Source organism: Carya illinoinensis, chromosome 2 (genome assembly GCF_018687715.1).
Source record: "Carya illinoinensis cultivar Pawnee chromosome 2, C.illinoinensisPawnee_v1, whole genome shotgun sequence".
Taxonomy (NCBI): Eukaryota; Viridiplantae; Streptophyta; class Magnoliopsida; order Fagales; family Juglandaceae; genus Carya; species Carya illinoinensis.
In genome coordinates, this window is record NC_056753.1 from 23941890 (window position 1) to 23968927 (window position 27038).

General features: G+C 35.9%; 4 protein-coding genes across 6 annotated transcripts; 2 read left to right on the top strand and 2 right to left on the bottom strand.

Annotated features, from left to right (window-relative positions):
- Positions 1 to 4599: 4599 nt before the first annotated feature.
- LOC122301812 (uncharacterized mitochondrial protein AtMg00820-like) lies at positions 4600 to 5328 on the top strand. The gene has a single exon (XM_043113186.1). The coding sequence runs from the start codon at positions 4600 to 4602 to the stop codon at positions 5326 to 5328; it is 729 nt and encodes a 242-aa protein (XP_042969120.1).
- A 156-nt stretch (positions 5329 to 5484) lies between these two features.
- Positions 5485 to 6054, top strand: LOC122301813 (uncharacterized mitochondrial protein AtMg00810-like). Its single transcript, XM_043113187.1, has 2 exons — positions 5485 to 5820; positions 5947 to 6054. The coding sequence occupies exons 1-2, from the start codon at positions 5485 to 5487 to the stop codon at positions 6052 to 6054; spliced, it is 444 nt and encodes a 147-aa protein (XP_042969121.1).
- A 1191-nt stretch (positions 6055 to 7245) lies between these two features.
- LOC122300420 (protein pleiotropic regulatory locus 1-like) lies at positions 7246 to 14476 on the bottom strand. Its single transcript, XM_043111060.1, has 17 exons — positions 14269 to 14476; positions 14136 to 14160; positions 13882 to 14002; positions 12500 to 12575; positions 11503 to 11565; positions 10974 to 11058; positions 10664 to 10756; positions 10065 to 10128; positions 9865 to 9950; positions 9665 to 9766; positions 9429 to 9512; positions 8931 to 8991; positions 8780 to 8846; positions 8626 to 8703; positions 8051 to 8115; positions 7752 to 7829; positions 7246 to 7621 (listed from the first exon to the last, which is right to left on the bottom strand). The coding sequence occupies exons 1-17, from the start codon at positions 14400 to 14402 to the stop codon at positions 7449 to 7451; spliced, it is 1455 nt and encodes a 484-aa protein (XP_042966994.1). The 5' UTR covers positions 14403 to 14476; the 3' UTR covers positions 7246 to 7448.
- Positions 14477 to 15430: 954 nt separating this feature from the next.
- Positions 15431 to 24937, bottom strand: LOC122300421 (putative E3 ubiquitin-protein ligase LIN-1). Of its 3 annotated transcripts, none has more exons than XM_043111062.1 (17): positions 24030 to 24923; positions 23742 to 23817; positions 23281 to 23478; positions 23068 to 23147; positions 21815 to 22954; positions 21249 to 21390; positions 19915 to 20160; positions 19546 to 19840; positions 18592 to 18713; positions 17984 to 18103; positions 17695 to 17826; positions 17446 to 17568; positions 16848 to 16958; positions 16627 to 16773; positions 16429 to 16554; positions 15861 to 15977; positions 15431 to 15763 (listed from the first exon to the last, which is right to left on the bottom strand). In XM_043111062.1, the coding sequence occupies exons 1-17, from the start codon at positions 24836 to 24838 to the stop codon at positions 15746 to 15748; spliced, it is 4002 nt and encodes a 1333-aa protein (XP_042966996.1). In that variant the 5' UTR covers positions 24839 to 24923; the 3' UTR covers positions 15431 to 15745. The 3 variants fall into 3 exon arrangements, 2 of the variants coding, with proteins under 2 accessions (XP_042966996.1, XP_042966995.1); XM_043111061.1 differs by having other exon boundaries at positions 23281 to 23487; positions 24030 to 24922; XR_006240023.1 differs by lacking the exons at positions 15431 to 15763; positions 15861 to 15977; positions 16429 to 16554; positions 16627 to 16773; positions 16848 to 16958 and having other exon boundaries at positions 17984 to 18108; positions 23281 to 23487; positions 24030 to 24937.
- Positions 24938 to 27038: the final 2101 nt, after the last annotated feature.

Sequence of the window (27038 nt, forward strand, 5' to 3'; positions counted from 1 at the left end):
CTTGACCGCTTAATTAAACCAAAAAAACAAAATTACTTAATAATTAAAGAAATGATTTTAAATATATTAATATATTTTTTTATTTTTTTAAATATTTAAATATGTTAAAAAAAGTAAATAAAATATTAAAAAAATTAATAAAACAATCATCAATCAAGTTGAGCGATGCTACTCAGGCGGCAGAAAAGCACCACTCATAATGTAATATTGTAATTTTTTTTTTTAACTTAAAAAGTTTAGAGAAGAGAAAGAGTCACATTAGCCAAAGTAAAAGATATATTGTCATAAATTCAAAATCACTAGATTCAATTTGGCACATAAAAATTCTTATCTCAAATTCAAAATTCTCATTTTATAATTACAACTTTCTTAAATCCCTATACAAAAATATAATAAATAATTTAATTTTTTCTTAAATTTTTCAAATCTCAAAATAATAATAATATTAAAATATAATATTTTAATATTTTATTTTAAAACTCAAAATTATCATCTCAAAATTCTCTACTGCCAAACCGAACTTAAGTCGCTAAATTAGTTAAAATAATAATCTAATATTATTTTTAAATAATAATATTTATAATTTTTTTCATAATTTACAACTACGCTAATGTTAATTAATAATTTAACTTTTACGTAATTGTTTTTCCTTATTTTCATTTTTTTTCATATTTTGTAACTACACTATATTATTCCATTAGTTTTTTTCATAATTAAATTATTATTATACTTGATTCTGTATGATATTTTTACTATATTATACAAGACCAAGTATAATATAGAAGCAGATCTTAATATATCAAAACAGTTATGAGCAATTGGGTCTGATATTTTAGATCACTTTTGAAGATGAAGTTAAAATATTTTATGAGTAGTTTGGTCTGATAAAAATTAAATAAAAATATTATAAAGTTAAAATATTGTTAAAATATAATTTTTTAATATTTTTTTTAAATCTGAAAAAAATGAACTATTTTTTTCATTTTATTTAGAAGTTTGAGAAAATTATAATAATTAAATAAAAAATTAAAAAATTAAAAATTAAAAAAATTTTATTTTTGTAATATTTAAATATTGAAATAAGATTAAAAAAAATGAAATGAAACGAAAATATCTCTGTTCAAACCAGGCTGAAGACTGAATAAATCACTTACCCTTGAAGATAAATAACACCAAAAATTACCTCCGTTTTTGTTGAATGCCGTGTGGGTTTTGGCCGTGAACCAAGCATGCATTTTCGGAAGTTTTTTAAATGGACGAATTCAACTAATGATTTAAACGCCTACTAAATTATAACGAAAACGATTAATCAATTATGTTGATGTTGGGATTAACGTCAGTGGCTTCATAAAAATCTACACCATATATATATATATATATATATCATTTATGGAGTCAGTGAAATGACAACGCACCCTTTTGGTCCATGACCTGTTTGTTTCGTTTCATCGAGGCAGAAAGTAGGGGGAACGGATGAAATACGGACCCAGCAAGGTAGACCTACTATTTGGCTATAGTCACGGTTAAAATGCATGTTTGCAAAACTAAGCAAAGCAGTCGGTGGATTTGAAGAGTATTGACGCATGAGATCTCCTCTCTATTTTTGTTGAAAAAATTATTTATTTCAATGAAAAGAGAGGGAATTGCTCTGCTCAGAGATGCGGATTTTCATCTCTCGATTAATCCAATGATTTTGAGCTAAGTAGGATGCTGTGTCCACCGAAGATGCATCCCGACAAAGGTTACCGATTCTTATTTTATGTTATTTTTATATTTTTTACTTAATTGTTACAAAGTGTTTTAAAATGAATTTGTAAATTTTTAAAAAAAAAATGGTTGGAAAAAAAAAAAAACAATAAATTACATTGCACTTCTAGGTAGGAATCCTCTGGCTCTAGCAGGACCCGTTGATCTAATGCTAATCATGTTGTTCTTACTAAAATGAAAGAAGTACATGAACTTGGGTCTGGAAACATGTGATCAATATTGAAGATTAACTCCTAACAGACTCAACAGAAGCTGACTCAAGACTTACTAAAGCTGTTCCTATCACGTAGGAGTAGGACATGGGATCCTGCTATCAAATATTTGAAGTTTTAAATATTATTATTATCTCTTGTAAACAAATATTTGATTTTTGTATACTTGATAAAAACTTTCTGTTATCAATGATGTATATAAATATACCCATGTACACAATTAGGATTAATTAAGTCAGATTCACGTATACAATCTTTACTCTATTCTTCTACATGGTATCAGCTTGAGCCAATTGACCAACATCCCTCCATGTCCTCTCCTTCCTCAAATATGTCAGACCCATCTTCTTCTGTTTCTCCTTCTCTTAGCAACCCCCCAACCATCACTGTCACTAAACTCTCCCGTGATAATTACCATGTTTGGAAAGCTCAACTCATTCCCTTCTTTCGTGGCCAAGGTCTCTTCGGCTATCTTGATGGCACAACCATAATCCCTTCTAAGGATATTGTCATTACCAACCCTGCAACTTAGGAAATCTCTTTTATTTCTAACCCGCTTTATGATCATTGGCTTAGACAGGATGCTATTTGTCTTGCTGTTCTCTTCTCTACGATCTCCGAAACCATATTGGTTCAGGTTGTTTCACATGCAACCTCTGCAGGTGTTTGGCAAGCCCTTGCCACTTCTTTCTCCTCTCAATCACGGGCTCGTATCATTCAACTGCGTACTGATCTTGCTAATGCCCGTAAAGGGGCTCTTTCTACTAGTGATTTTTTCATGCAGATTAAACGTTACACTGATGAGCTAGCCATTGTTGGGCACCAGCTTACATGTGATGAAATCGTCACCTATCTTCTTGCTGGTCTCGGTCATGATTATGACCCCTTTGTTACTACTATTTCAGCTCACAAAGAACCTGTTACACTAGAGGAAGTTTATTTGCTACTTCTCCCTACCGAGTCTCACTTGTCTCACCATCATCAACCTTTGCCCCAGGCATCTGTCAACGTTGCTACACGACAGTCTCCACAAAATTTTTCCCGTGTTCATGGTCGAGGCAGGGGGCACGGCTACCGTGGGGGTTCTCAGCATTGTTCTCTGTTTACTCATGGACAATCCACTTGAGATACTGTAATTTGTCAAGTCTGCAGTAAACTAGACCACAGCGAAGAAATGCTTTCACAGGTTTGACATTACATACTCTTCCAACTCTGATCAGCGCAATCCCTTGGCCCTAGTTGCCTCTAGCTCTTCACCAACTGACTCTGACTAGCACCCTGATATTGGCGCCACCCATCACCTTACAAATAACATCGTTAACCTCAATCTAAGGAGTGAAGATTATGGTAGTACTGATCAAACTCATGTCAGCAATGGTGCAGGTTTGCAAATCTCCAAAATCGGTTCTTCCTCTCTTTCTAATTTTGCCAAACCATTTATCTTAAATCACGTTCTTCTTGTTCCTGAAATTCAAAAAAATCTAATTTCTGTTCAACAGTTTTGTAAAGACAATAACGTCTATTTTGAACTTCACCGTGATTTTTTTTCTATCAAGGATCACTTGGGGAGACTCCTTCATCACGGACTGTTTAGAGATGGCTTATACTCCTTTTCTAGCCTTGCACACTCCATTCATCCTCGCTATTTTTCTGATGTTCATGCTGCATACCAGTTGTGGCATCAACGCCTCGGTCATGCATCTACTCCAGTCGTTAAACAAGCTGTCTCTGATTTCACTCTTCCTCTTTCCAATAAAGATCCACCAGTATGCTCGGATTGTCAATGTGCTAAGAGTTGTTCTCTCCCTTTTCGCTCACATCATCAATCCTCCGAGTTTCCACTTGATTTAATTTATGGTAATGTATGGGGGCCAGCTTCAGTTCTTTCCAATTCTGGTTGCTGTTATTATGTCTAGTTTTTAGACGATTACACCAAATTTTTGTGGCTTTTTCCACTCAAATTAAAATCTAATGTAGAGACTATTTTTCTTCAATTTCAGTCCTATGTTGAACATCTTTTTGAGCGTAAAATCAAAATGTTTCAATCCGATTGGGGTGGTGATATCGTAAATTAACAACTCACTTCAAAAACACTGGTATTCAACATCGTATTGCTTGCCCTCATACTCATTAACAAATGGGTGCGATTGAACGACGTCATAAACACATTGTTGAGGTTGGTTTATCTCTACTCTCACATTCACGCCTACCCCAACAATTCTGGGAAGATGCTTTTCTCACCGCCGTTTATTTGATAAATAGGCTACTTACACCTATACTTCAAAATAAATCACCTTATCAACTTGTGTATCGCACAAAACTTGACTATCATTTTCTTAAAGTTTTTGGTTGTGCGTGTTGGCCATACTTACGTCCCTTTAATAAACACAAAATAGATTTCCGCTCAAAAACTTGTATTTTCATAGGTTATAGTCTCAACCATCATGGTTACAAATGTCTAGATCTCTCAAGTGGAAAAATCTATGTCTCCCATCATGTTATTTTTTATGAACATTTATTTCCATATGAACAACCATCCCCTCTTGAATCTAAGTCCCTGATACCTACGGTTGCTTTGCCAACCTCCATAACAACAACCTCCCATGTTGTTTCTCCTGTTATGCCGTCTGCAGGTACATTGCAAACTACATCAGCGCCTCTCATAATTTGTGCAGCACCATTAGTATCAGATCATCCACATGTTGAGGCACCTCCTTCCAGGCCACCTCACATTACACACCAGGCCGATCATCCATCAACATGCACGACTCCTAGTGCAGCTCCCACCAGGTGTATTAATACACATGCAATGACCACCAGGTCAAAAAATAATATTCAGGAACTAAAGAAGGCACCAGATGGAAGTATTGTGCATCCTCTTTCCAAAGCACTTCTCGCTGCAGTCACTCCTGATGCTACCGAACCATCTTGCTACACGGAAGCTGCTAAACATAGTCATTGGCGAGCTACAACATCTCTAGAGTTTGATGCTTTACTTAAAAATCAAACGTGGGAGTTGGTTCTCCCTGATTCACATACTAATGTCGTGGGTTGCAGATGGATTTTTAAAATCAAACGACGTAACGATGGAACTGTCAAGCGTTATAAAGCGAGGCTGATGGCTAAGGGCTACCATCAACTACACGGTATTGATTTTCATGAAACGTATAGCCCAGTAATTAAACCAGCAACTGTTCGTCTGGTTCTCTCCCTTGCCGTATCTAGCGGGTCGTGCCTTCGACAAATTGACATTCAAAATGCCTTTCTACACGGCTCACTTCAAGAAGTTTTCATGGTTCAACCTCTAGGCTTTCAACACCCACAGTATCCTCATTACGTGTCGGCTTAAACGATCGTTGTATGGACTTCATCAAGCCCAAGGCAGTGGTTTTCTCGACTTGCAGAGTTGGGTTTTGTTAATAGTAAGGCTGATTCTTCTCTATTTATCTATCGATATCACTCTCGGAATATATTTTTCCTTATCTACGTAAATGATATTATAATTATGGGATCCGATACTCAGCTAATGAATAATGTGATTGCTGCCTTACACAAGGAATTCTCAGTCAAAGATCTTGGAAAGTTATCTTTTTTTCTGGGTATTGAGGCATTATTCTCTACCGATGGCCTGTACTTAACTCAACGTAAATATACAGTTGAGCTCCTGAAACGGTCTAAAATGGATAAATGCAAATCGTGTATCACCGCTATCTCCACTACCTCAAATCTCTCAGTCAATGATGAGGGTGATTTTGAGGATCCGTTTCTATACAGGAGCATCGTTGGAGGATTACAATATTTATCCTTCACGCGACCTGATATTGCGTACTCAGTTCATCAGGTAAGTAAATTCATGCATCATGAGAAGGTGTCCCACTGGCAGACAGTTAAGAGAATAATCAAATTTTTGAAGCATACAGTTACACATGGCCTTTTCATTTCACGTTTATCTTCATCTCAACTTCAGGCCTTCTCCGATGTCGACTGGGCAGGTGATCGTGATGATCGACGATCTATCAGCACTTATTGCATCTTTCTTGGACAGAATTTAATTTCTTGGCGATGCAAACAGTAGAGTACAGTAGCCCGTAGCAGCACTGAGGCAGAGTACAAAGCTCTTGCCGATACTGCTACTGAACTTCAGTGGCTACAATCTCTCACACAAAAACTTGGTCTTCAAATGGATAGTTCACCTGTGTTGTGGTATGACAACATTAGTGCAACGTATCTAAGTGCTAATCCTATGTTCAAGGCACGTACAAAGCACATTGAAATAGATTTTCACTTTGTACGTGATCTTGTTGAAAATCACAAGCTCTTAGTTCGGTTCATCTCCAGCCGCAATTAGCTCGCTAATCTCCTCACCAAATCTCTTGCAGCATCTTAGTTCAAGTTATTAAGCTTCAATCTCAATGTATGAGATCTTTCCCTGCGATTGAGGGAGCATATTGAAGATCAACTCCTAACAGACTCAACAGAAGCTAACTCAAGACTTACTAAAGCTGTTCCTATCACATAGGAGTAGGACATGGGATCCTGCTATCAAATATTTGAAGTTTTAAATATTATTGTTATCTCTTGTAAACAAATATTTGATTTTTGTATACTTGATAAAAACTTTATGTTACCAATGATGTATATAAATATACCCATGTACACAATCAGGATTAATTAAGTCAGATTCACGTATACAATCTTTACTCTGTTCTTCTATAATCAACATCCAAAGTTTGCGAGAGAGAGAGAGAGAGAGAGAGAGAGAGAGAGAGAGAGGAGGAGGGGGGGGCTAAAGAAACGTGTAAATATGCCTTAAGCCGCCCGAGGGACCATGAATGGTGCCTGCCTAGTTAAAACCTATACTAGTCAAAATCAAGGGGTCCAAAACATTAGTTCAAAGGGTAATGCTAGGATCCCGCTGGGGGATCCCGTTCAAGCATCCCGCTCGACGCTTTTTTTTTTTTTTTGAATTTTTTTTTTTACAGAAAGATAAAGAAAATTATGTTTAATTATATTATGAATTTTATTCATTTTTTTTTAAATATTTAAAAGTGTAAAAAAAATTATATGAAAAAAATAAAAATAAAACACTTTAAATATTTTTTTCAAATCATTTTTTTAATACTTTTAAATATTTTGAAAAAATGAATAAAATTCACAATATAATTAAACAACATTTTCTTAATCTTTCTGTTAAAAAAAAAAAAAATTAAGTGGGACAAATGAATGGAATCCCCCAGCAGGATCCTTATCATTTCCCTAGTTCAAATTGTAGGGAACAGACCAGCCTTTTTCTATATTATATCTAAAGAAAAGACGGTAAAAATCGCCCTACAAGAACATTTTAGTACGTAGCAACTTCTTAATGCTTACAGAAAAATATTTCCTCGACAGCCATGTACTCTGGTTAACAAAGATATTGGTGGAGTCTGAATGACAAACCGTGCACAAGCATTGCTGGTTGTAAATTTGCTAAAACCGCCGGATATCTTTAGGTGGCTTAAAATTAAGGGGATGAGTTTCTGGTGTGGCATTTTCATCCTCTTTCCACATTTTAATTGTCTTGTCGGCTTCACAACTAATCAGCCTTGAACCAGTTATGTCGTAGCAGAGAGCATAGATACCGGCTTCACTGTCCAATGAACCTGAAAGCAAGAATTTAAGTTTATATATATAAGTAAGAATTTAAAGTTTTTTAACAGTGATAAACTTGACTCGTTTTCAGGTCACCCCTACTCCAACGATCAAAAAGAGAAAAGTGCACAAAATGTATACCAGGTTGTACAATTGTTTGGGCTTGCTGAAAATTGTGACCACTCTTCCAATCCCAGAACCAAAGACTCCCATTGTCACCTACCATAAACAAAAAGATGGGGGGAAGATTAGAAAAACATCTACTTTTTTCTAGAAACCTTGTTGACTTCAGTGTGGAAATACAAGCATCCTCCTCTCAAAAAATAAAATAGAAAAACAAAAAAAAAGAAGTACGAGAACATATAAAGCAGATGGTGGACCTAGACATCAGGCACCTCCAATATAATTTAATTCACAATCAACATGTATCAAATCCCTACCTCCTGTAGCCAGCACACCCTCTTCATTGACAGCCATTGCATTAATTATAGTTTTTTGTTGAGAGCTGCTCAAAAACCACCAACATCAGAGTATCAGTTCATCACTAGACAAACTAAACAAATATTAGTTGAGGGGGAAAAGTGTTCCATTTTGCTGGATGCGCAGAGTGGGATATTACGTGGTGATTTTTAACTGATTGCAATGTTAGTTATTCACAAGGAGTAAAAAAGACATAAAAGTATATGAACAAAAAAGGAAGGGTGCATCACTTAATCTTGCAATCATTTTCTTCTTAAAAGAGGGGAAAAAGTTATAAAGTTCTATGTAGCAGTAGTTCGCCACTTCAAACTAGCAGCAAATGGGTCATCTATGCAATCTCACTTGGTTATCCAAAAAAGAGAAAATAAAAGAAAAACATAGTGATCTCACTCATACAGTCATACTAAACACTATCCAAAAAATTCATTGTGATCTCACTCATATAAACAGTTGAACAGAATACTACTATTAACGAGGAAGAAAGCAAGTTGTCTGAAAATGCACATGGAAAAAGAAAATTTGGCTCAGAACTCACAGCATGTTGTGTAAAAACTCCCCTTTCGGCAGGTTAAATTTCTTGATGTTGTCAGCTGATGCAGATGCAAAACAGTGCCTGAGAAAAAGAGCAGATGGATAATATGTTTTCACAAAAGGATGATATTAAAACCACGGCTCCGTATAGCACATACTCTTTAGGATGCTGTGCCATTGCTCGCACAGACTTTTTATGGTGTGTGAGAGTTAGCATTGTTTTTCCTGCAAAGCAGCAGTTTACAGGTAAAACAATAGTAACGATATTCAAATTGGGAAAAAGAAAGCAATGACACAAATCCAAATTACCAAATCTGAGGTCCCAGAATTTGATGGTCGAGTCATGAGAGCCAGTAACAACTTGTGGATCCTGAAAAAATAAGATACACGTTATATATATCACACAACTCAAATCCACCCCACCCCCATATTAACAGACGAATCCACATATAATTAACAATGAAAAACCCCAAGCCAACATTTGGAGATATTCATACAAAACTACGAATAATAACAGCATATCTTTTGATAAGTAATAATAACAGCATATCTAAGTTCGCATTTTAACAACCACCCAAGGGATATACTTGTAACTCCACAACACATAAACCAATATGAGATTCATACCCACCCCCCACCCCCCCTTTTCTCTCTATTCTTGTTCTCTTCTTCCTTTCCACAACTCACAAAAGAAATTAATAATAAAGTAGCAAAATGTGGCCCTTGTAAATATAGTATCAGCAGTGCAATCAGGATTTTAAAAGAAAAGCATATACGAAGGAAAAAAAAAAAAAGGAATCCACATACCATAGGTCGAGTAAACACCGAGCAGACAGTGTTATCGTGGCCAGATAGAGCAAAAATTTGTGCCTTGCTACGAATATCCCAGACCTAGACATTGTTGTATCAAAACATACAAATTCATATTTTTCATCCCAATTACTCAAAACAATGCTAACAATCACCGAGTGTAGAGGCTAAAAATACTGCAGCTGTTATGACATTGCAGAAAGTAACTTCTGTCATACTACTTAACTGCATACCCGGCAGACAGAATCACGTCCCCCAGTCAGCAAAACGTCAATAGTGGGATGGAGAGCCAAGCAATAGACACCACTTAGATGACCATGATAAGATCGAATGGCCTGCACAGCAATTAATATGTTTGATAAGAATCAGAGTGACTGATACAAGAGAGCATTGATTTTTTTTTTTTTTTTTTTTTTTTCATGGAGGTTCTAACCTTATTCTGCTCAAGGTCCCAACATTTAACTAGTTTGTCATCACCAGCAGAAAACATGTAAGTATGTTTGCTGCTGACAGCAAGGCCTGCAAAAGAAAACACACTCTTTTAGCAATCTTGTGCCCAATAATATAGCCATTAACCATACCATAATTAGGCACTAAAATTTCTATAACATCAATAATTTGTTAGTAGCTGACCTCGTACTTGTTCAATGTGTCCTGTTAGTGTGAGTTTTAGCCTTCCACTTCCCACATCCCATATCTAGTCAGGCAAAAATAACAACGAAAACACTCAGTTGCTGTTCCTTACAAAGAAATGTCACAAGTGAATGGCATTAGGGTAGTTGCATAATCATAATCTTTGGTTTTTAAATCACAGAACAGATTGCATGACCAGAGTCAGTTTGGAAATAAGAGACACTCTATCTTCTTATCCACCTCGCAATGACTGAGCTTTGGAATAGAACAGTTTTTTTAGTTTAATTGGCTCAATTTTGCCAGGTTTTCTGCCCAAGTTCCCCAGAGCAGTTTCTAAAGATAATAGCTTCCTAAACATTTCCAAGTTTACATCAAGTAATGCTGAACCATCCAATCAGGATAATTGGGGATAAACTAGACATTTCTGACTAGACAAGAAATTCTAACCTGATGCTAGAGAGAGCAGGGGCAGTAAATGTAAGACAACAGGAATGAGATAAAATTTTTAAAGGTACCGATGGAAGCCCAAATGATCATGATATCATTCATCAGAACAAGTCCGTGGAACTAATTTCATCAACTAAATTGAAGCTGGATACCTTGATTGTGCGATCGGCAGAGCCGGTACAAAACCACGTATTACTTGGATCAAATGCAATAGATCTCACCCATCCCAAGTGACCGCTGATGACCTACAGAAATGAAAATGCAGAATGTTAAACTGTAAAAGAAAAGATGCAGCAATTTAAAGTTTCTTCAGAAAAAAAAAAAGGACACAATTTATTCCTTTTTCTCTTCAAAGAGGGAAAATAAATAAATAAATCTTAAAACTTTCACACAGTCATGCAATTTAGTTTTTCTTTTTTTTTTCTAGAAACTATTTGATACAATACCACAATAGAGGCTTACCCTGTAAGTCTTCCATGGAGGATGCCATACAGGCCGTGGCCACTTACTTGGGATTCTTTCCATTATTGCAGATGTAGACAAATTCCTACAAGAAGGAAAACATAGCAATCTAAGTCAAATTGTGCTATGTGCCAGAAAATAAAATTGATACACATGATAATGCAACATAGTCTACAATCCAGTTTTGAACTTCAATTGTCTACTGATTTCTTAGAAAGAGAACCAAGAAAAGTCAATTGCATTTCCAATGCCCCCTAAATGCATATTTGAAGAAAAATATATGATGACAAGTATTAAAGTGCATCAAAGCGTAATGCATGTGCATTTCAACAATAGACTGCATGTGTGCCAAGATACAAAAATACTTGTTTCCCAAATTAAGGCACTTTGCTTATCCCCCAGCAAAATATGCTAAAACCATTGTTTGTTTTTTCTTAAATCATAATCATAAATCCCTTCGATGGGATTGGTTGTCAAATTAACCATTCTTTGTTTATCCCCATCATAAATAAAATAAAGAAGCTAAAACCTTTCAGATGACCCTGAAGCAGAAACAACTGCAGTGCTTTTGCTGGGTAGACCAATATCATTCCTGGAAAAAAAAAAAAAAACACATGAATCATCAACACTAGTTCAATACAATGACAAATGTTTCCTAAAAAAAAATGTTAAAGAAGAAAAGAAAGGTAGCTAGAGCCCAGGAGAAAACTGACTGAACCAACTTACACAACCAAATTGGTTGAATTCAATGAGGATATCGGTGATATTTGTTTTAAATAATTACAAACCAAATAATTGGCATCCAAAAGACTATATAACTGAAACAAAAGTGAACTGGTTATATAATAATTAGAAAAGGTGTAATATAACCTACACCTACCCCCATAAAGTCCCCATCAAACAAGGTAGACCACAAGTTGGGTGGTAGACCATAGGGTACTTCTTCTAAGACGTACTATATTATTTGGCTTTTGGAGAGAAGTGAAAGGTTAAAATTGAAGGGAGCTGACTAGTAGTTGTTTCAAATATATTCTTTATAATCAAAAGTTGGAACAAAACATAAACATACATACGCGAAAATCATATGTACCTAGAAAGCAGATTTTTTTTATCAGTAAAAAAAAACGTGTGTTAGGTACATATGATGATACAGATGCAACACATCTTTTGTGACTATGTAGCTGTATACACGTGATTTTAACCCAAATAAGTAAAAATCTCATTTGGTTCCTTAGAATATCCCTCTGATCTTTCATCACCCTCAGTCCCTATTCTCAATCAGTGAGCCCCATCTCCCTCATCTCTCACAACATCTCTCATCACCATCTCTCAACTTCCAACGTCTTCTCCACCACCAAATCCTCAGTCTTTTTTTATGCAGCTTACTATATTCTTCTCTGCTTCAAGAACCGGAACAAGATCAATCACTTAAGATCTATAAGATTCTATCCGGAGAAAGGGTAGAGAATCCTCCAGTTGCAGTGTGAGCAATATTAAGTGAGTGAGAAAGGGTAGAGAATACTTACAATGCCTTTGGTTGAATGGATGGACCAACGGCTAGAACATTTTGAGCTCCTCCCTTCTGGAGATCACTAGAAGGCTCTGGGCCAGCAAAACAATAACAGCTTATAAGAAAAATATCGGTCATGATTGCGTGTGAGCAATATTACACCTAATATTAACATCATTCCAGAAAAATGAAATAAAACAAAATGCACCAATATATTTTCTTCTTGCATTTTGTTTCACTAAAAAAAAATTGCCTTTGGGGGTGCTTTTGTCTTCCAAATACTCAGCGGACTGTGAACTTCCATTTCTTAGAAGGGCACCAAAAGATTATCTTCAGCTACGGATAGAGTACACTAGATCATAGAACTCCGAAAAAGCAGAAACTTCCCAATCTTGTGCAATTCTGAAGAATGTAACTATCCATTGGAGAGTGCCATTAGATAGGATTAATAGGTCCACTATTGAGACTTCTTTTATTCTTGCTATGCCATAGAATTCTAGATAAGCTTTTCTTGAATGCCCTATCGCCAAACCATACATCATGCCAATATTTGATTTTGGATCCATCACCCACTTCAAAACAAATAGTTCTTTAATATGTGTCCCATCATCTTCTTATGTGTTTCCATAGTCCCACCCCATATGGCCCACTTACCTCATCCGAACACCATCTTCCTATGGTTCACCATACTTTGATTCTATGACGGCTATCCATAATGCTCCCCATTCATTGTGGTATCTCCATAGCCCTTTTCCAAGCAAAGCTTTGTTAAAAAATCGCAAATTCCGAGTATTTAATCCTCCTTCCGGTTAGGGGAGCATACTGTGGCTCATTTTACCAAGTGGAATTTAAACTCATCATTGATTCCCCCCCCCCCCCCCCCCCAAAAAAAAAAAAAAAAGAAATCAAGTTCAAGTTTGTCCATGCGATGAGCCACCTTGGTGGGAATTAGAAATAGTGATAGAAAGTAGGTTGGCAAGTTGGAAATGGTACTTTTGATTAAAGTGACCCTACCACCTCTGGATAGATACATGCTCCTCCAGTAAGCCAATTTTCACTCTACTTTTTCTAGTACATCGTCCCAAATAGATTTCACCTTCAACCCCGACGCTGAATTTACATGAAAAAGTCACAGATGAACCCTACTTGATCAAAACAAATGAACAGTAGAGCACATGTACTGCAATTCAAGTCAGAAATAATTTCATCAAGTGATTCACTAGTAGGGAAGACCAACACGGGTGGAAATGTTAATATATCCTAAGGTTCAGATAAATGACATTGTTTTCCACACTCCAGTGATTTAGTTACGGTTTGAGAACTAAATCACCAATTAAAGAACTAAATTAATTATTAATTCAATCATTATTTTGGATCATTACAATATTAAAAAATTACCCGTAAGAGCAAGGGTATTAGGAGGCACCGGAGGTTGAGCAGGGCGATCCAATGCAACGGCATTAGCTTCGCTAAGAGGTCGACTCGTCGTGGCTTTGGTTCCTAGATACTCGTGGCTAACCTACAAAACCGAATTAAGCTTTAGTTCAAAATCCAAAAACTTGAAACCATCCGATATACGCTCCGGGATTTGTTTATTTTTCATACACGATTAAAGAACCCACAATTTTTAAATGAACGGAAAACCCACTGACCTTGTGGCTCATGCGAATTTTTTTACTGCACAGCAATGAAAAGAAAAAGAAAAAGAAAACAATTAGGTCACAACGAAACTAGAGCCATAACGTAATTTCAGTAGGGGCAAAATACATAGATTTGAGGGTAAACCTCTCCGGGTCAGGAGGAGCGAGGTGGCCATGGAGAGGAGAGAAGAGATCGAGGGCTCGCTTGAGGGATTTGAAGCTCAGCTTCTTCAGCGACTGTGGCTCCACTGGTTCCATCTCTAGGGAGGGCCCTGGCATCCTCGAGTCCCAGAGCTTACTCCGCAAGTGTCCCGAGTCCGCGGAGCTGCTTTGGGAAAGGGAAATGATGCATCGAACGCACATTTTGTCACTGATTTCCATTTTCTTAATTTTTTTAATTATTAAAGAATTAATTTTAAATGAATTTGTAAATTTTCTTTTTAAATGTTTAGAAGGATTCAAAAAATGTTTTTAGAAAATACAAAATATTTCGCATTTTTTAGTAGAAATAATCAAGGTTAGAGAGTGGGGTGTTAATATGTGATATGACTGGTAAATTTAATATAAATATAATACGAAAATAGTAAATTTAAATTTGATATTAACATGTTTGGGTTAAAATTAAAATTTTATTGTCGTTAAATTGTAATATTTATATTTTTCAATATACTTATATGTTTAATGTTTGAATTATAATTTTAGATTTATACTTATATATGTTTGTAATATTAGTCTTATAATATATTATAATTTGAAAAATATTGATATATATTTTTTAAGAGATTGTAGTTATCAATAAAGAAAAAATATATTGATCATTTATTTTCTCATCTTATCATAATTGAACATTAAAACAAAGAAAAAAAAGAAAAAAGACCTGTGCAAAAATGGGGGGCGCGCTCAGATAATAAATGGCAGGAGATGGTTGATAAATTAAAGAAAGAGGAGCTAAATCCGGTAGCCATGATCATGAAAAAAAATCTAGGATAGAAGCAATGCAGTCATTTTCAAAAATCATTTTGACATTCCTAAGTAGATGGTAACAGCAGCCATAGCACATCTGGATGAGTTCCAGCAAGCCCAGAAGAACTTACATGAACTACATGGGACATTGACAAATGCAAGAAATATGGCCAGATGGAAGAAACCTCGACAGCTTGGTGAAGGCTAATTGCGATGCAGCCTTCACATAAAGATCTAACATAAGAAATTTTGATCCGATAACTCTTTTATTCCAAAAACAAATAAAACCCACACATAAAAGAGTAGAACAATACACTCCCTTCCATCTTCCTCGTTTCAAAACATTCCATCAACCCTGTGAGACATTATTATTCTTCAAGTCTCTTCATATTGTTTCAACCTTTTACAATCTGTTCTTTCTTTCGCAAGTTACATTCATAGCCCCTGTCCCTTAATATCTTACACGGTATACAACATTACATTCTCTGTGAAAATATCAATAATTATACAGTATAGTTCTGATCTTCCCCTTTGAGATCTACATATATTTAACACTTGCTTTTCACGTTGTAATAACAACAAATCAAATCCACACTTCTATACAGGGTGCATGCTTGATGGTTTGGTGAAAGTTGAATTTTGGTGTTGCAAATCTTCTTCTACAACGGAATCCAGCCCTGTTGGTTATGGGGATTGCTGAGTTCAGTTGAAAATCGTTCAAACCAAATTAAAAAGTGAAACGGCTAAAACTATATACGAATCGAACATGCACACCTTGATTAGCCCTGACTCTGTACCACATAGTACCATGTCATTGGCAGTGAGAAGGCTTGTTATCCTGCTGCCCGCTGAGATCCTCCCCAACTTCTTGTGCGTCTCTCTCAACCAGATCTATTTTTTCACAAGGTATGTAAAAATTCAATGGCATTTCCTTAGCTTTTGAAATTCTTGTTAAGTTGAAACTTCAGTCATGTATTCAGAGGTTTTTTCTTTAATAGGGCAAAATTTTTGTCAGTTCTTCAGAATACTTGGAAGTTCGAAACTTATTCATGAATAGGCTATGATTATCTAGATGTCTTTAATAACTTCACCGTAGAGTTCTTAACATCATATCTATCAGGTTTAACTTGAATGGTTTAGATGATAATACCGAACAATTTATTAATAAAAGATCAAAGATTTCTTAAAGATGATGAGAAAATATGGACCATTTAAATGATTTAAGAGTTTAAGAAAACTCAAGGAAAATCCAAAGGAATATGAAATCAAAAGTTGAACGGCCACTTTTAATATTCTAGAATCTGTCATTTATGGCATTCTTTTGAGAGAATAAATTAATCACCTGAATGTAGTGTGTCGATGAGCTGCAGTTTAGGTATATGAAGTCTTCAACTACTCCCATCGCCAGCACATGATCTCCTTTGTCTATTGCTATTGACATTTGGGGTTTGCATTGTCTTCTCCATTCCTACGCCATTTGACCATTTAAGTAGAAGGCTTTTCCCAGTACATGGGGATACAAGTAGATAGAGTTTATTACCTTAAAACTTGAACCTTCGACAGTTGCACCAGCACAATAAAGCCAATCTTTATACGCGACAATTGAATTGACGGGCTTTTTTTGGCTCTTCCAACCCTTTGCCCGTGCTTTAATTTCATGCTTCCGGTCGTTTGTTGTAGAAAACTCCTGAAAAAGAGTGACATAGCACTTATGTCTCAGTTGGTGCATGTATTTCTGACATGCATGGCCTTTTAACTAACCTGTATGCTTGAATTTGTACAGCCTACGTAAATCTTTTCCTGAAACACCCTCATGCACTTCACATTCTTGTTCTTGCCAATCTCCTTGACTGTTCTTGATTCATCAAATACCTGGAGAGATGACATCTTGACGTAGTTGGATGGCCATTTTAAAAATGTTTGACATGAGTCTTTTTTTTTTTTTTTTTTTTGGTATCCTCCCCCCACCCCAATGAAAGGTAATTGAAAGTTTTGATCTTCTTATACAGCTTCAATACAAGTTGAGTGGCTTGGCTTTCTCCCGTGGAGGAAGCAGTTGCTTTCTTTGAAAGCGTTGGTGTAAAATAATTTATTGGCATATTCTTCTGACAAAACTTGTAGTTAGGATTCATGCCATCTGAATTAGAGCTTAAGCTGTGAAAGATTTTTTATACTTTCTTGTGCTCCATTTTTTTTTATTAATCCTTATGCCAAATCTTGATTTATTGTGTGATGAGAGATTTAATTTATTTTTTCTACTTCTTGGTGATCACAAGAGATTCTCTGTGTTGTATGTGGATGCAAGTGTCTTGGCGTTTGAGCTGAATATTTCTTATTGTACGTTCATAATTTGTGTTACCTTCAACCCATGGCCATGAGTAACTACAAAAATCATTTCACCATATGCATCCATGTGCTGAACCGGTTCTTTCACTGCTATTACTTCAATACACTCCAACTTTCTGTGAATAATTTGCCAAACCTGTGGAAGATTCAAGTGTGAATGATATTCAGTTCAATTTTCTGCAGCCCATTCAAGAAAATAAGTGGTTGCTGCAATAAAAATTAACCATACCCTACTTATCAAAAAAAAAAAAATGAACCATACCCTGATGGTTTTATCAACAGAGCCACTTAAAAGGCTATCTCCTGGTTCAAAAAGTGAAAAGCATGTCACTGCCTTCTTGTGCTCCTTCATGTTCCACACAAGCATGGCTGATTGCCCCTTGATATCCCACACCTATTCAGGGCAGCGGATGTCATTGTTTGCATTTCTACCAACCTAATATTTCTTCTGTTTTTATTTCCCACACACTGTGGTAGCACCAAGGCCTCACAACCCTATTTCAAGTGAGGTAACGGTCTTCATATTTGAAGTAGGTAACATAATTCCTCACCTTGATTGAACCATCTGAGTATCCACTGTAAAGCAGTCCCTTGTAGTAGATGAGGGCACATACAGCTCCATTGCATTTGAGACCCGATTCCATGATTTGTGTGTGAACACAAGAAATACGCTGCTCTTGCAATTGTGATGATTTTGGGAACACAGTGAATCAACACCCATTATTGAGGGTCAATATTATACAGCTTATGATTGACAACTAACTTTAGGGCATATTTTATGCTAATTGCTCAATGGCAAACACAAACTGGACATAATGGTGGCACCATGTTGAGTGAGCTAATAAAGGATGTGTTCTTAGTTGCATACTTGCATCTACTTGATGATATCTTTTTCCCAGTATAATTCATGAGGTAAGGACATGATATATATTGCTTTTAAAAACAAAAACATTTAGCCCTATCAATTGTCAGCTCAAATTCTGCTTCTTCTGTCTCTTTTTCTTTCTAAATCCAAATATCTGGAACATATTGATTTTGAAATAATTTACTGATTTCTAGGTTGCTTCTGAGTTAGAACAAGAAGAAGAAGTGGAAGGTACATAAAAAAGAGGGCCTACATATAAGCATGGATTAATTCTGCCAATTGATGAGTACTTACTGATTTGTTCGGTTGGTAATAATTGATTACTTTATGCAATTCCTCTGCCATCCATGTTATGCTTGAAAGGCGTCTTAGTGACTCCTTCACTCCTTCGGAGAAATAAATTACTTTTTGCATTCCTACACAGAGAGAATTCAACTAAGGTTTGCATGAGGAAAATTGCTTTTTTTTTTTTTAAAAAAAAAAAAAAAAAAAAAAAAAAAAAAAAATCCTACTCTCCATTCTGCAAAGAAAATTAGACATGGATTATATGTATATAATCAGCCAAATTGTAAAATGGCATATAACTATTTATTGACCTGCGTGCAGGGTGAACCTAGCAAATCAGGCCAAGGGCATGCGTCCTTGAAATCAATGGTTGTAGAGATTTTCACAGCCATCAAGTTAAAAAGCTTAATTTTCAGTGTTTTAAAATATATTTATATTTGGAGGGCATTTGGACCATGGGGAAGTTATTCCATTTTGACCTTTAGCATATGAGGTAGAATTCTGCCATTTGGAACCTAGAATCTAATAAGCATATGGGGCTGTTCGTGTCATGATGTGCAATAAGTATTTTACTAATGCAATGTGGAATGGAGTTCTGTATAGTTCTCAATATGCTTAAAGCAAGTGCTCTAAAGCTCAATGTTATATTGTTTGTATTTGAAGCGCAACACAATAAGTTTCCTGATTGTACTTGATCTGATGTACTACCTGAACTTGTCTCTGATTAATGAAAGTTCTATTTATTTATTTTTTTATTTTTTAAATTATGAGTCGTCTGAAAACCACTGAACCACCGAATGAGTGAAAAATTATTGACAATCATTTGTGTAACTGTAACAAATTTCATAGTGGTTACATGGGATGAATTTGCATGGGTAGCAGAGTCCAATCTTATACTTTTTTGTGCTCTTTGTTACTGTAAAGTGTATATTACGTAGAGATATTTTACCGTATGGGCATTACCTTTGCCAGAAGCATAGTTATAGATGCAGAGACATGCTAGAAGCCTGTCTTCAAGCTCCAATCCAGGATGCAAAAATTGCTCAATGCCACTTAGTAAAATCTCACATGCAGAATTTCGTATGCCATCTGGGCACTTTGTTATTTCACATCCAAGCCATGCAATGGTTATTAGACAAGCCCTAGATACAATCCTTATCTTGCTCTTTAGCCCCTTCTCTAATGCGTGGAAGATAGGATTCCCAATGTTAATGATGCTTCTGGAAATCCTGCTGCACCATGAGTCTGTGAAAGCATCCTGCAAGTCCATGCAGTTTTTCTTTGTTAGCCTGTTTGATACCATGAAAACCATAGATTTTTATTAAAGCTTACCTGCAGGCTTTTATCTAACCAGTTAAAGTTTCTCAGCATGTTGCAGTGATATGGAGAGGCCAACCCAGTTTTTTTAACCAACCAAGCTACTGTATATGGTTCCCCTGTCCAAGCATATGTTCCACCAAGATTTGATAGGATGTATGCAGATAACAGCTGCATAGAAGATCCTTCTTCAGATGCCAGGTGCTTCCGAACAACCTTCATAGCCTCTTCTCCGAACACGCTTCTGCCAGGTGAGTTATTCTGCACAAACACATTGCCTAACTAGGTTAATGAAAGCTTATTTTGGAGGTTCAAAGTCTAAATCGACTAACGTGGAGTAAACACCAAACTCAATAGTAACAAGGATATGAAGCAACAGCGTCAGGTTGAAATGCATGATAAGTAGTCTTCATGTTTGTACCACGAAGTTATACCCCCTGAAAGTTATCATGCCCAATTCCTGTTTAATTATTCAATAATCACGAGGCCCATCAGATCAGTTTGAATGCAAGAAAATAAATCATCTGTTTCTTGGAAAAATTGGTAGCCAGGCTGATTAAATTAGTTTTGATTTGTTAGATCCCTTCATTGAGAACTCGTAATATATTTTTCCGGAATCTCACCTTCTTTTCTTGAAACAATAAATCCTCTGAATTTATCTTAAGGAAATATATAGTACCATACGCAGATATTAGATGCTGGTGTTCCCTTGCATCTATGTGATAAAAGGCACACTTCATCATTTTCAACATCTGCTAACTTCTTGTATTTTTCTTGTTTATCATTATTACCTCTAAACAGAGAATTTATCATATTTAGTAAAAATGCTCAGAGCCTATCCCAACCAGAAGTCTAGAACTTCGATGATTGAATAGTTCTACTAGAACATCAAGAATTAAAGGTTGAGATTGTAATACCCCATATTGAGTAAGTAGATAGATGGTGAATAGGATCCTATATTACTTGGGAGGAAGAAGTTTTTGCTCTTTATAATGATTCCAATGAGCTCCAATTGTACCATTGACTAGCCTTTTTAGAGTATAAGCTCATATGTAGCCTTTGTTACACTAGCTTTGTGATACCCCCAAACTTTTGGTTGCAAAACTCTGTCTAGACATGTAACTGTTTGATGAAGGGTGTATCATACATCCTATGGTTGGCTACAGTTCAACAGAACTGCAATATCTATGCCCTTGGATCCTGCCTTAATCAGTTGATAACTATAACTACAGAGTGCAAGATAGTTAGACAATATTATACGCATTAACTGCCCGGTTCAATTTTTGTTTGTGATTATGTACTGTAAGCTAAGAAATGACAACTATGACCTATATGATCATAAAAATTACCATTGTGTCCAATTGAAGAAGTACATTTGCTGCCAAAAGTTGGTATTCGGGTTGCAGCTGTTGGAGACAATCCATTAGTTTGTGCATAATATCGGTGCTTCCTTCTTTTTGTATTTTCTGCAACAAGCTAATGGCTGATGACCTGAAGAAAATGATAAATAAATTTCAGAAGACCTTCTAGGGCTAGGATCCAGAAAACACTAGACATATGAAACTCTATAAAGAGGCTTCTAACAGATAGTCCTTACAAATGAATGAGATACAATTAAGTCTCTAACAGATAATCCTTACAAATGAATGAGATACATTTCTCTATGACATTCAAGTAAGTACATGCAGACTGGTTCACAGATAGAATTATGCCCACATACACCACAAAAAAAGAGTTTAGTCCATGTCCAAATCTCATTTGGCTACATAGACTTGATCAAAATTTGGTTTCTCTACAATTCAGCATTCTTGTTTCATATATACCTAAATATCTAGATGTACAATAACTGCATTCTCCTCCAAAAAATAAATACAAAACAAGAGGTAAATTAATGAAGTTAAATCGTCTTTCATACCTTGGTATTCGAAGGATCTCATGAAAAAACTCAAGTGCTATGAACTTGTCATGATTCTTGTTACTTTGTAGTAGCAGAATGAATCGAGTCACAGGAGTAAATTGCAATATATACTTTCTGCATTGCCCATCAAATTGCATGCACTTTATAAGAACAGTGGCCAAAGAGAGAAACTCATTCAGATTATTAGTTCTTGCTACATCTAGGAGCCTGGAAATAATGCAAGGAGAACTGATTGCAGCCAAGTGCTTGTTATTGGTCGTGTAGTCAAATGCAGTTACTAATACTTCAATGATCTTAAGTGATGCTCCAGGAGGTGTCGGCAGAAGCGATGCCATCCCACCCTTGTAACTGCCTGGGGTGCACACGACCTCCACCAGTGCTGGTAATATTTCTAATGTCTTGATCTCCCCAGGAGATGGATTTATTAGATAGATTAGAATTGCAGCCTCATGCACGTTTTGCTTTAGAGCACTTGCCAAAACATGTAGCTGTAAGCCTTTTTTCTTTATGTCTTCGATAGCTGACTTGTTTGCTGAAATGATTGCTGTGAGTATAGACACTGATGCCCTAATCACTCTTTCCTCTTTGGAAGTTGAAATACCTGCAAGCAACTGATCCAGAATTACATCCTTGAACATACCGTATTTTATTTCTGTTTTGTTGTTCAACATTTTGTAAAATTTTGCAACTTCCTCTGCATAATCGTCATCACTTTTTCCTAATCCTCCGAAGAAACACAGCTTTGGAATTGTCTTTTCAAATATCCCCAATAGCTCACTGGTGGAGTCTTTTCCAGAATGTGAACTAACTTTATTGAAGCTTTTCCAGCTACTTGAGTTCTGTATATCTCTGGCATGACTTCCTTGATGATTTGTCAAGGTGATCCTATGTTTCTGCAGCGATGTAGAAGATGCTATATGATCAAAGAACAGGAATTTATGTGGATTTAATGTTTGATTTGATTCCTTGTCTGCATGGATATTTCGAATGGTGTATGATTTTTTATCTCTATCTTGCATAATGGTTGCGCTTAATTCACTGATGGCTTCAATGTTGGGCATTGGATTCTTAGGAGCGCATGGCAAAGATAATGCTGTAAGTTCTGGTTCTGATGTTGAGCAAGGACTCTGCACCTTCCTGTGCAGGTCAGTGCAATGAATTTAATAAATAGTCTGGATATGGATATCAGGTTTTCATTAGTATTACATAAAAAAGAAAATGGTATATGTTATTGTGATAGTGTACTGAACTGATCACAAACTTCTGGTCGTCGGTCAACAGCATTTATTGTTGGGATTCTTCCTGAGCATTTAGTTCCATCCATGTCTGCCTGATTCATAAAGAGATGCAAAAGTATTTTGCAATCATTAGTTCCTCAATTATACAGAAAGAGGCATCCCAATTTAAATTCTCCTCCTCAACAACAAAATCCTTGGCAATATTATTGTCCTGTGAACAATTACCTCCATGTCACTCTCGTAGAATGAATCATCGTACCATGAACCTACTGAAGCAGTTGCATCTGACTGTGACTCCTGCACTAACTCCTTTAGGCATCTGATACTTGGATTTCTATGGTCTTCATACTCTGGAACTTCAGCGGATGCCTTAGGTTTTTCCACCATTTGATCTATTACATCGTGAGGATCAAGCGGATGCACCTTCTCATACTAAACCAAGTTTTAACATCATACAAAATCTAGTTTCACATCATATAAATTAAATGAAAAAAGAAATAAATTAGTCAATGCAGTGTGCCAATAATATGGGTTAACTTTGTGGGTAGTGTACTAGTGTATGCAATTCTCTTGATTTTAGTATGAAGCATCTGCAGAGTACATATGTGAAATCCTACTTGCAAATACTTAAAGAGCATCTGAAATAATGAAACAACAATGGTGACGAAAAGGCAGCGATGGCTTACATTATAATAATTCCGCATGCTGAGTTGTCCTTGCTCAATTGAACTCAAAGATTCAGAGCTGGCAGGTATTGTATGCCTGCTCATGAGTCGTGAATCATAATTAGCTCTTGCAGAATGACATTCATTGGAAATAATTTCATGCTATAATCAAACTCCTTTCCTTGTTCACAATATTCCAACTTCTTTTTCAAATACAAGTTGAACATGCAAATCCTGAGTTGCAGCAGTCATGGAGTTGTATTTGGCTTTCCCTGTTAATTTTATGATGAGCTTAAGGGAAGAACTTACGTCTTATATTGTGATTTTCTGTCCCGGGATGGAATATCTCTGCAGCCACAGTGCCACCGAGGAGTCCGTCCGTATGACATGACCTGATAGTATATTAACCAGTCTTTGTAGCTCCTTGCCATCTGCCTTATTTGGTCACTATAATCATCCTCTTCAGACGCCACGAGATACGTAGAGCCCAAGCTTCTCTCTCTAATAATTTCCTTCTTTTCATCTACAGGGCGTGAAGGAATAATACTTTCACAAAGTCGCGGTGCCAATGCTGTTCGAACAAGTTTTGGATACACCAAAAGCGCTTGGATGAAATACAGAGCAGCCTGCCACTCATCTTTTTGGAGGTTGCTAACTACCGAGAGGTAAAAGTAGGAGCAACACACCAAATGACGGTTTGGAACTCCGGCCGTGAAATCTTGCTTATCAAGCAATGCTGGGACCTGAAGCATTTGTTCTGACTTCCTCAGTCGAGAATCTGTCTCTTCCAGCATTTTTGTTTGAATTGCAGATTCAATGCTGTTAATGCCCCAGTAAAAGTTTGCCAGTACAGATTGCTCGTCGAATTTGAAGAATTCCTGCTTTTGATATTTCAGCTTTGAGGTGCATATCAAGTGTAGAGAACTCCTAGCCTCAGCATTTCCTAACAGTTCAGTGATGTAATTATTGATTGAAACAACGAGTACCTGTATGGAACTGATGTCTGGTCTTTCATAATCATTGGATGGAACAATTGATGTAGAACAAAAGGAGGAGGAGGAGGAGGAGGAGGACAGGAAGGAGGAGATAGGAACCATGGAATTAGAAGACATGTTCATGCCTTGAGGAAGAAGATTGTGCCTAATATGCTTAGGAAAAAGAGAGAGAGAGAGAGACTTTAAAGAGTGTCGCAGAGTTGTGGACGTCTACAACAATTTCCCGTGACTATACCAGCCAAATCTCTGAACTTCAGTGGACCCTCTTGGCCAGAGACAAGAACTTGAGGGAAAGAACAGAGAGAACATTTATTTGGTAATTGCTTTTGCATGCCAATATATCATGAGTGGGTCTACAGCCACCGACTCGGGCTTGACAAGTGTATTTTTTTTTTTTTCCTTTTTTCATATATTTTTAACATACTCTTAAATATTTTTTTAAAACAAATTTATAATATCAATAAAAATATTTACTTAATCACTAAATAAAAATAAAATAAAATAAAATAAAAATGTATCGGGAAAAATGCTCAGGACCTGTAATATTGGGATCCCAAGCATTTCTTCATATATCATACTGCTTTGGTGCCTTTTGTGTTTCATAATAATTATGCTTAATTAATTAAAATAACAAAAATTTTATATGTAGTCAATTTTGTGTATTTTATTAATATGATTAGTTGCATCATTTTTTTTAATATAAAATAACTATTGTAGCCAATTACATCAATGAAATACATAAGGAGTACGCAAAAATGATTGTATATAGTAGAACTCTTTTAAGATAATGATAGACATACAACTCTGATGTGTTAGTTGTCTTGGATCTTGTTGTGTAGGCATGGTGGCAATTATCCTAGTTGGAGCAAGTCTAAGGGTCTGTTTGGCAATACAATCGTTTTCAAGTATTCTCATACATTCTTAGATATTTCCTTCTTAAACATTATTCAAATACGAAATACTTTTCAATTCTCAATTTTCAATTTTTTCGTCTAATCATTACAAAATTTTCAAACTCTTAAACAAAGCACAAAAAATAATACTACTTTTTGATCAAATTTTAAAATAAAAATAATATTTAAAAATTATATTAAAATAATTTTTTAATTTTATAATATTTTTATTCAACTTTTTCTCTCTCATTTCTCAAAATCCAATAAAACATTTTAATTCAAACCATTTTAATAATATTTACAAATATAGTGAAATATTCTAAATATTCAAACAGGCCCTAAGTGAACCATCACTTTCTCGTCAATTTTGCATATTCTTGTCTCTCCCTCTGCATGCCTCTCCCATGTGTTATTTGGGTTTAAGAATTATATGACTTAAATGGTGAAAACAACCGGCGTTTTCTCTATAAGCAAAAGCTAGCTGCATATTAATGTTACTCATGTGTAGTTCTTGTACTTCTATCCTAAAAGGTGTATAATTTTTAGGGGCATGTAGTTCTAAGTGAATCATTGAACCTCCTCTAGTCTTATTCAGAATTCCCTACATATAAAACTCTTTTAAAATTTGGACGTATTACACCAAAATTTGGAAGTATTAATACAGCAATCAGTTGTCTCTATTCGTCCTGTTTACACATCTTGACAACCATGCAAACCTAGTGGCACCATACAGAACATGCAGACTTGCCGTAACAAATTAATTTCTTCATATGATTAGATTTTTGGACGTACAATCTGATATTAATTTATCTTTTCCTCCTAGCTACCTCATTAGTAGCTAGAGATTGGACAGCCATGGACAATGGCTGATGCATGCATCTCAATATCCATGGAACTACATTTCAAGGGCAAAGGAATATTTAGAGCCATTTCAAGCACTTAACTGATAAGATAAATGACCTTTTGATTCCGTTGCTGCGTGATGTGATCGTCGAGTCCATGCAGATCCGTGACTTGGGAAAGGGACATGACCTACTGAAGCAGCATCCATCTAGCAGCAGATCAAACGCCTATGCTAAGTTTATCCATTTTTATCTTTTATATATGTCCTTCTCCATTTTTGCTGTGGAAGACTTATACATATAAGCTTATCCATAAATCAATTCTATGATCTCCATGGACCATGGATGCATGCATGCATACCTGCAGTATCAGCTATGAAGATATCATCATTGACTATCAGCTTTTGATATTTGCTCTTGTACAAGTGGCATCGTACCCTTGTCTGTCTGTCACGAGCATGAGAATATAAATTATTGTGAAGAGTCTAATTTTTTCGAAGTTTGATCAAGATCACATGATCAGCCTGTAACCACCACCCCAAAAAAAAGAGGAAAATTTGGTTGATGTGCTTTGATTTGGTTGATAGT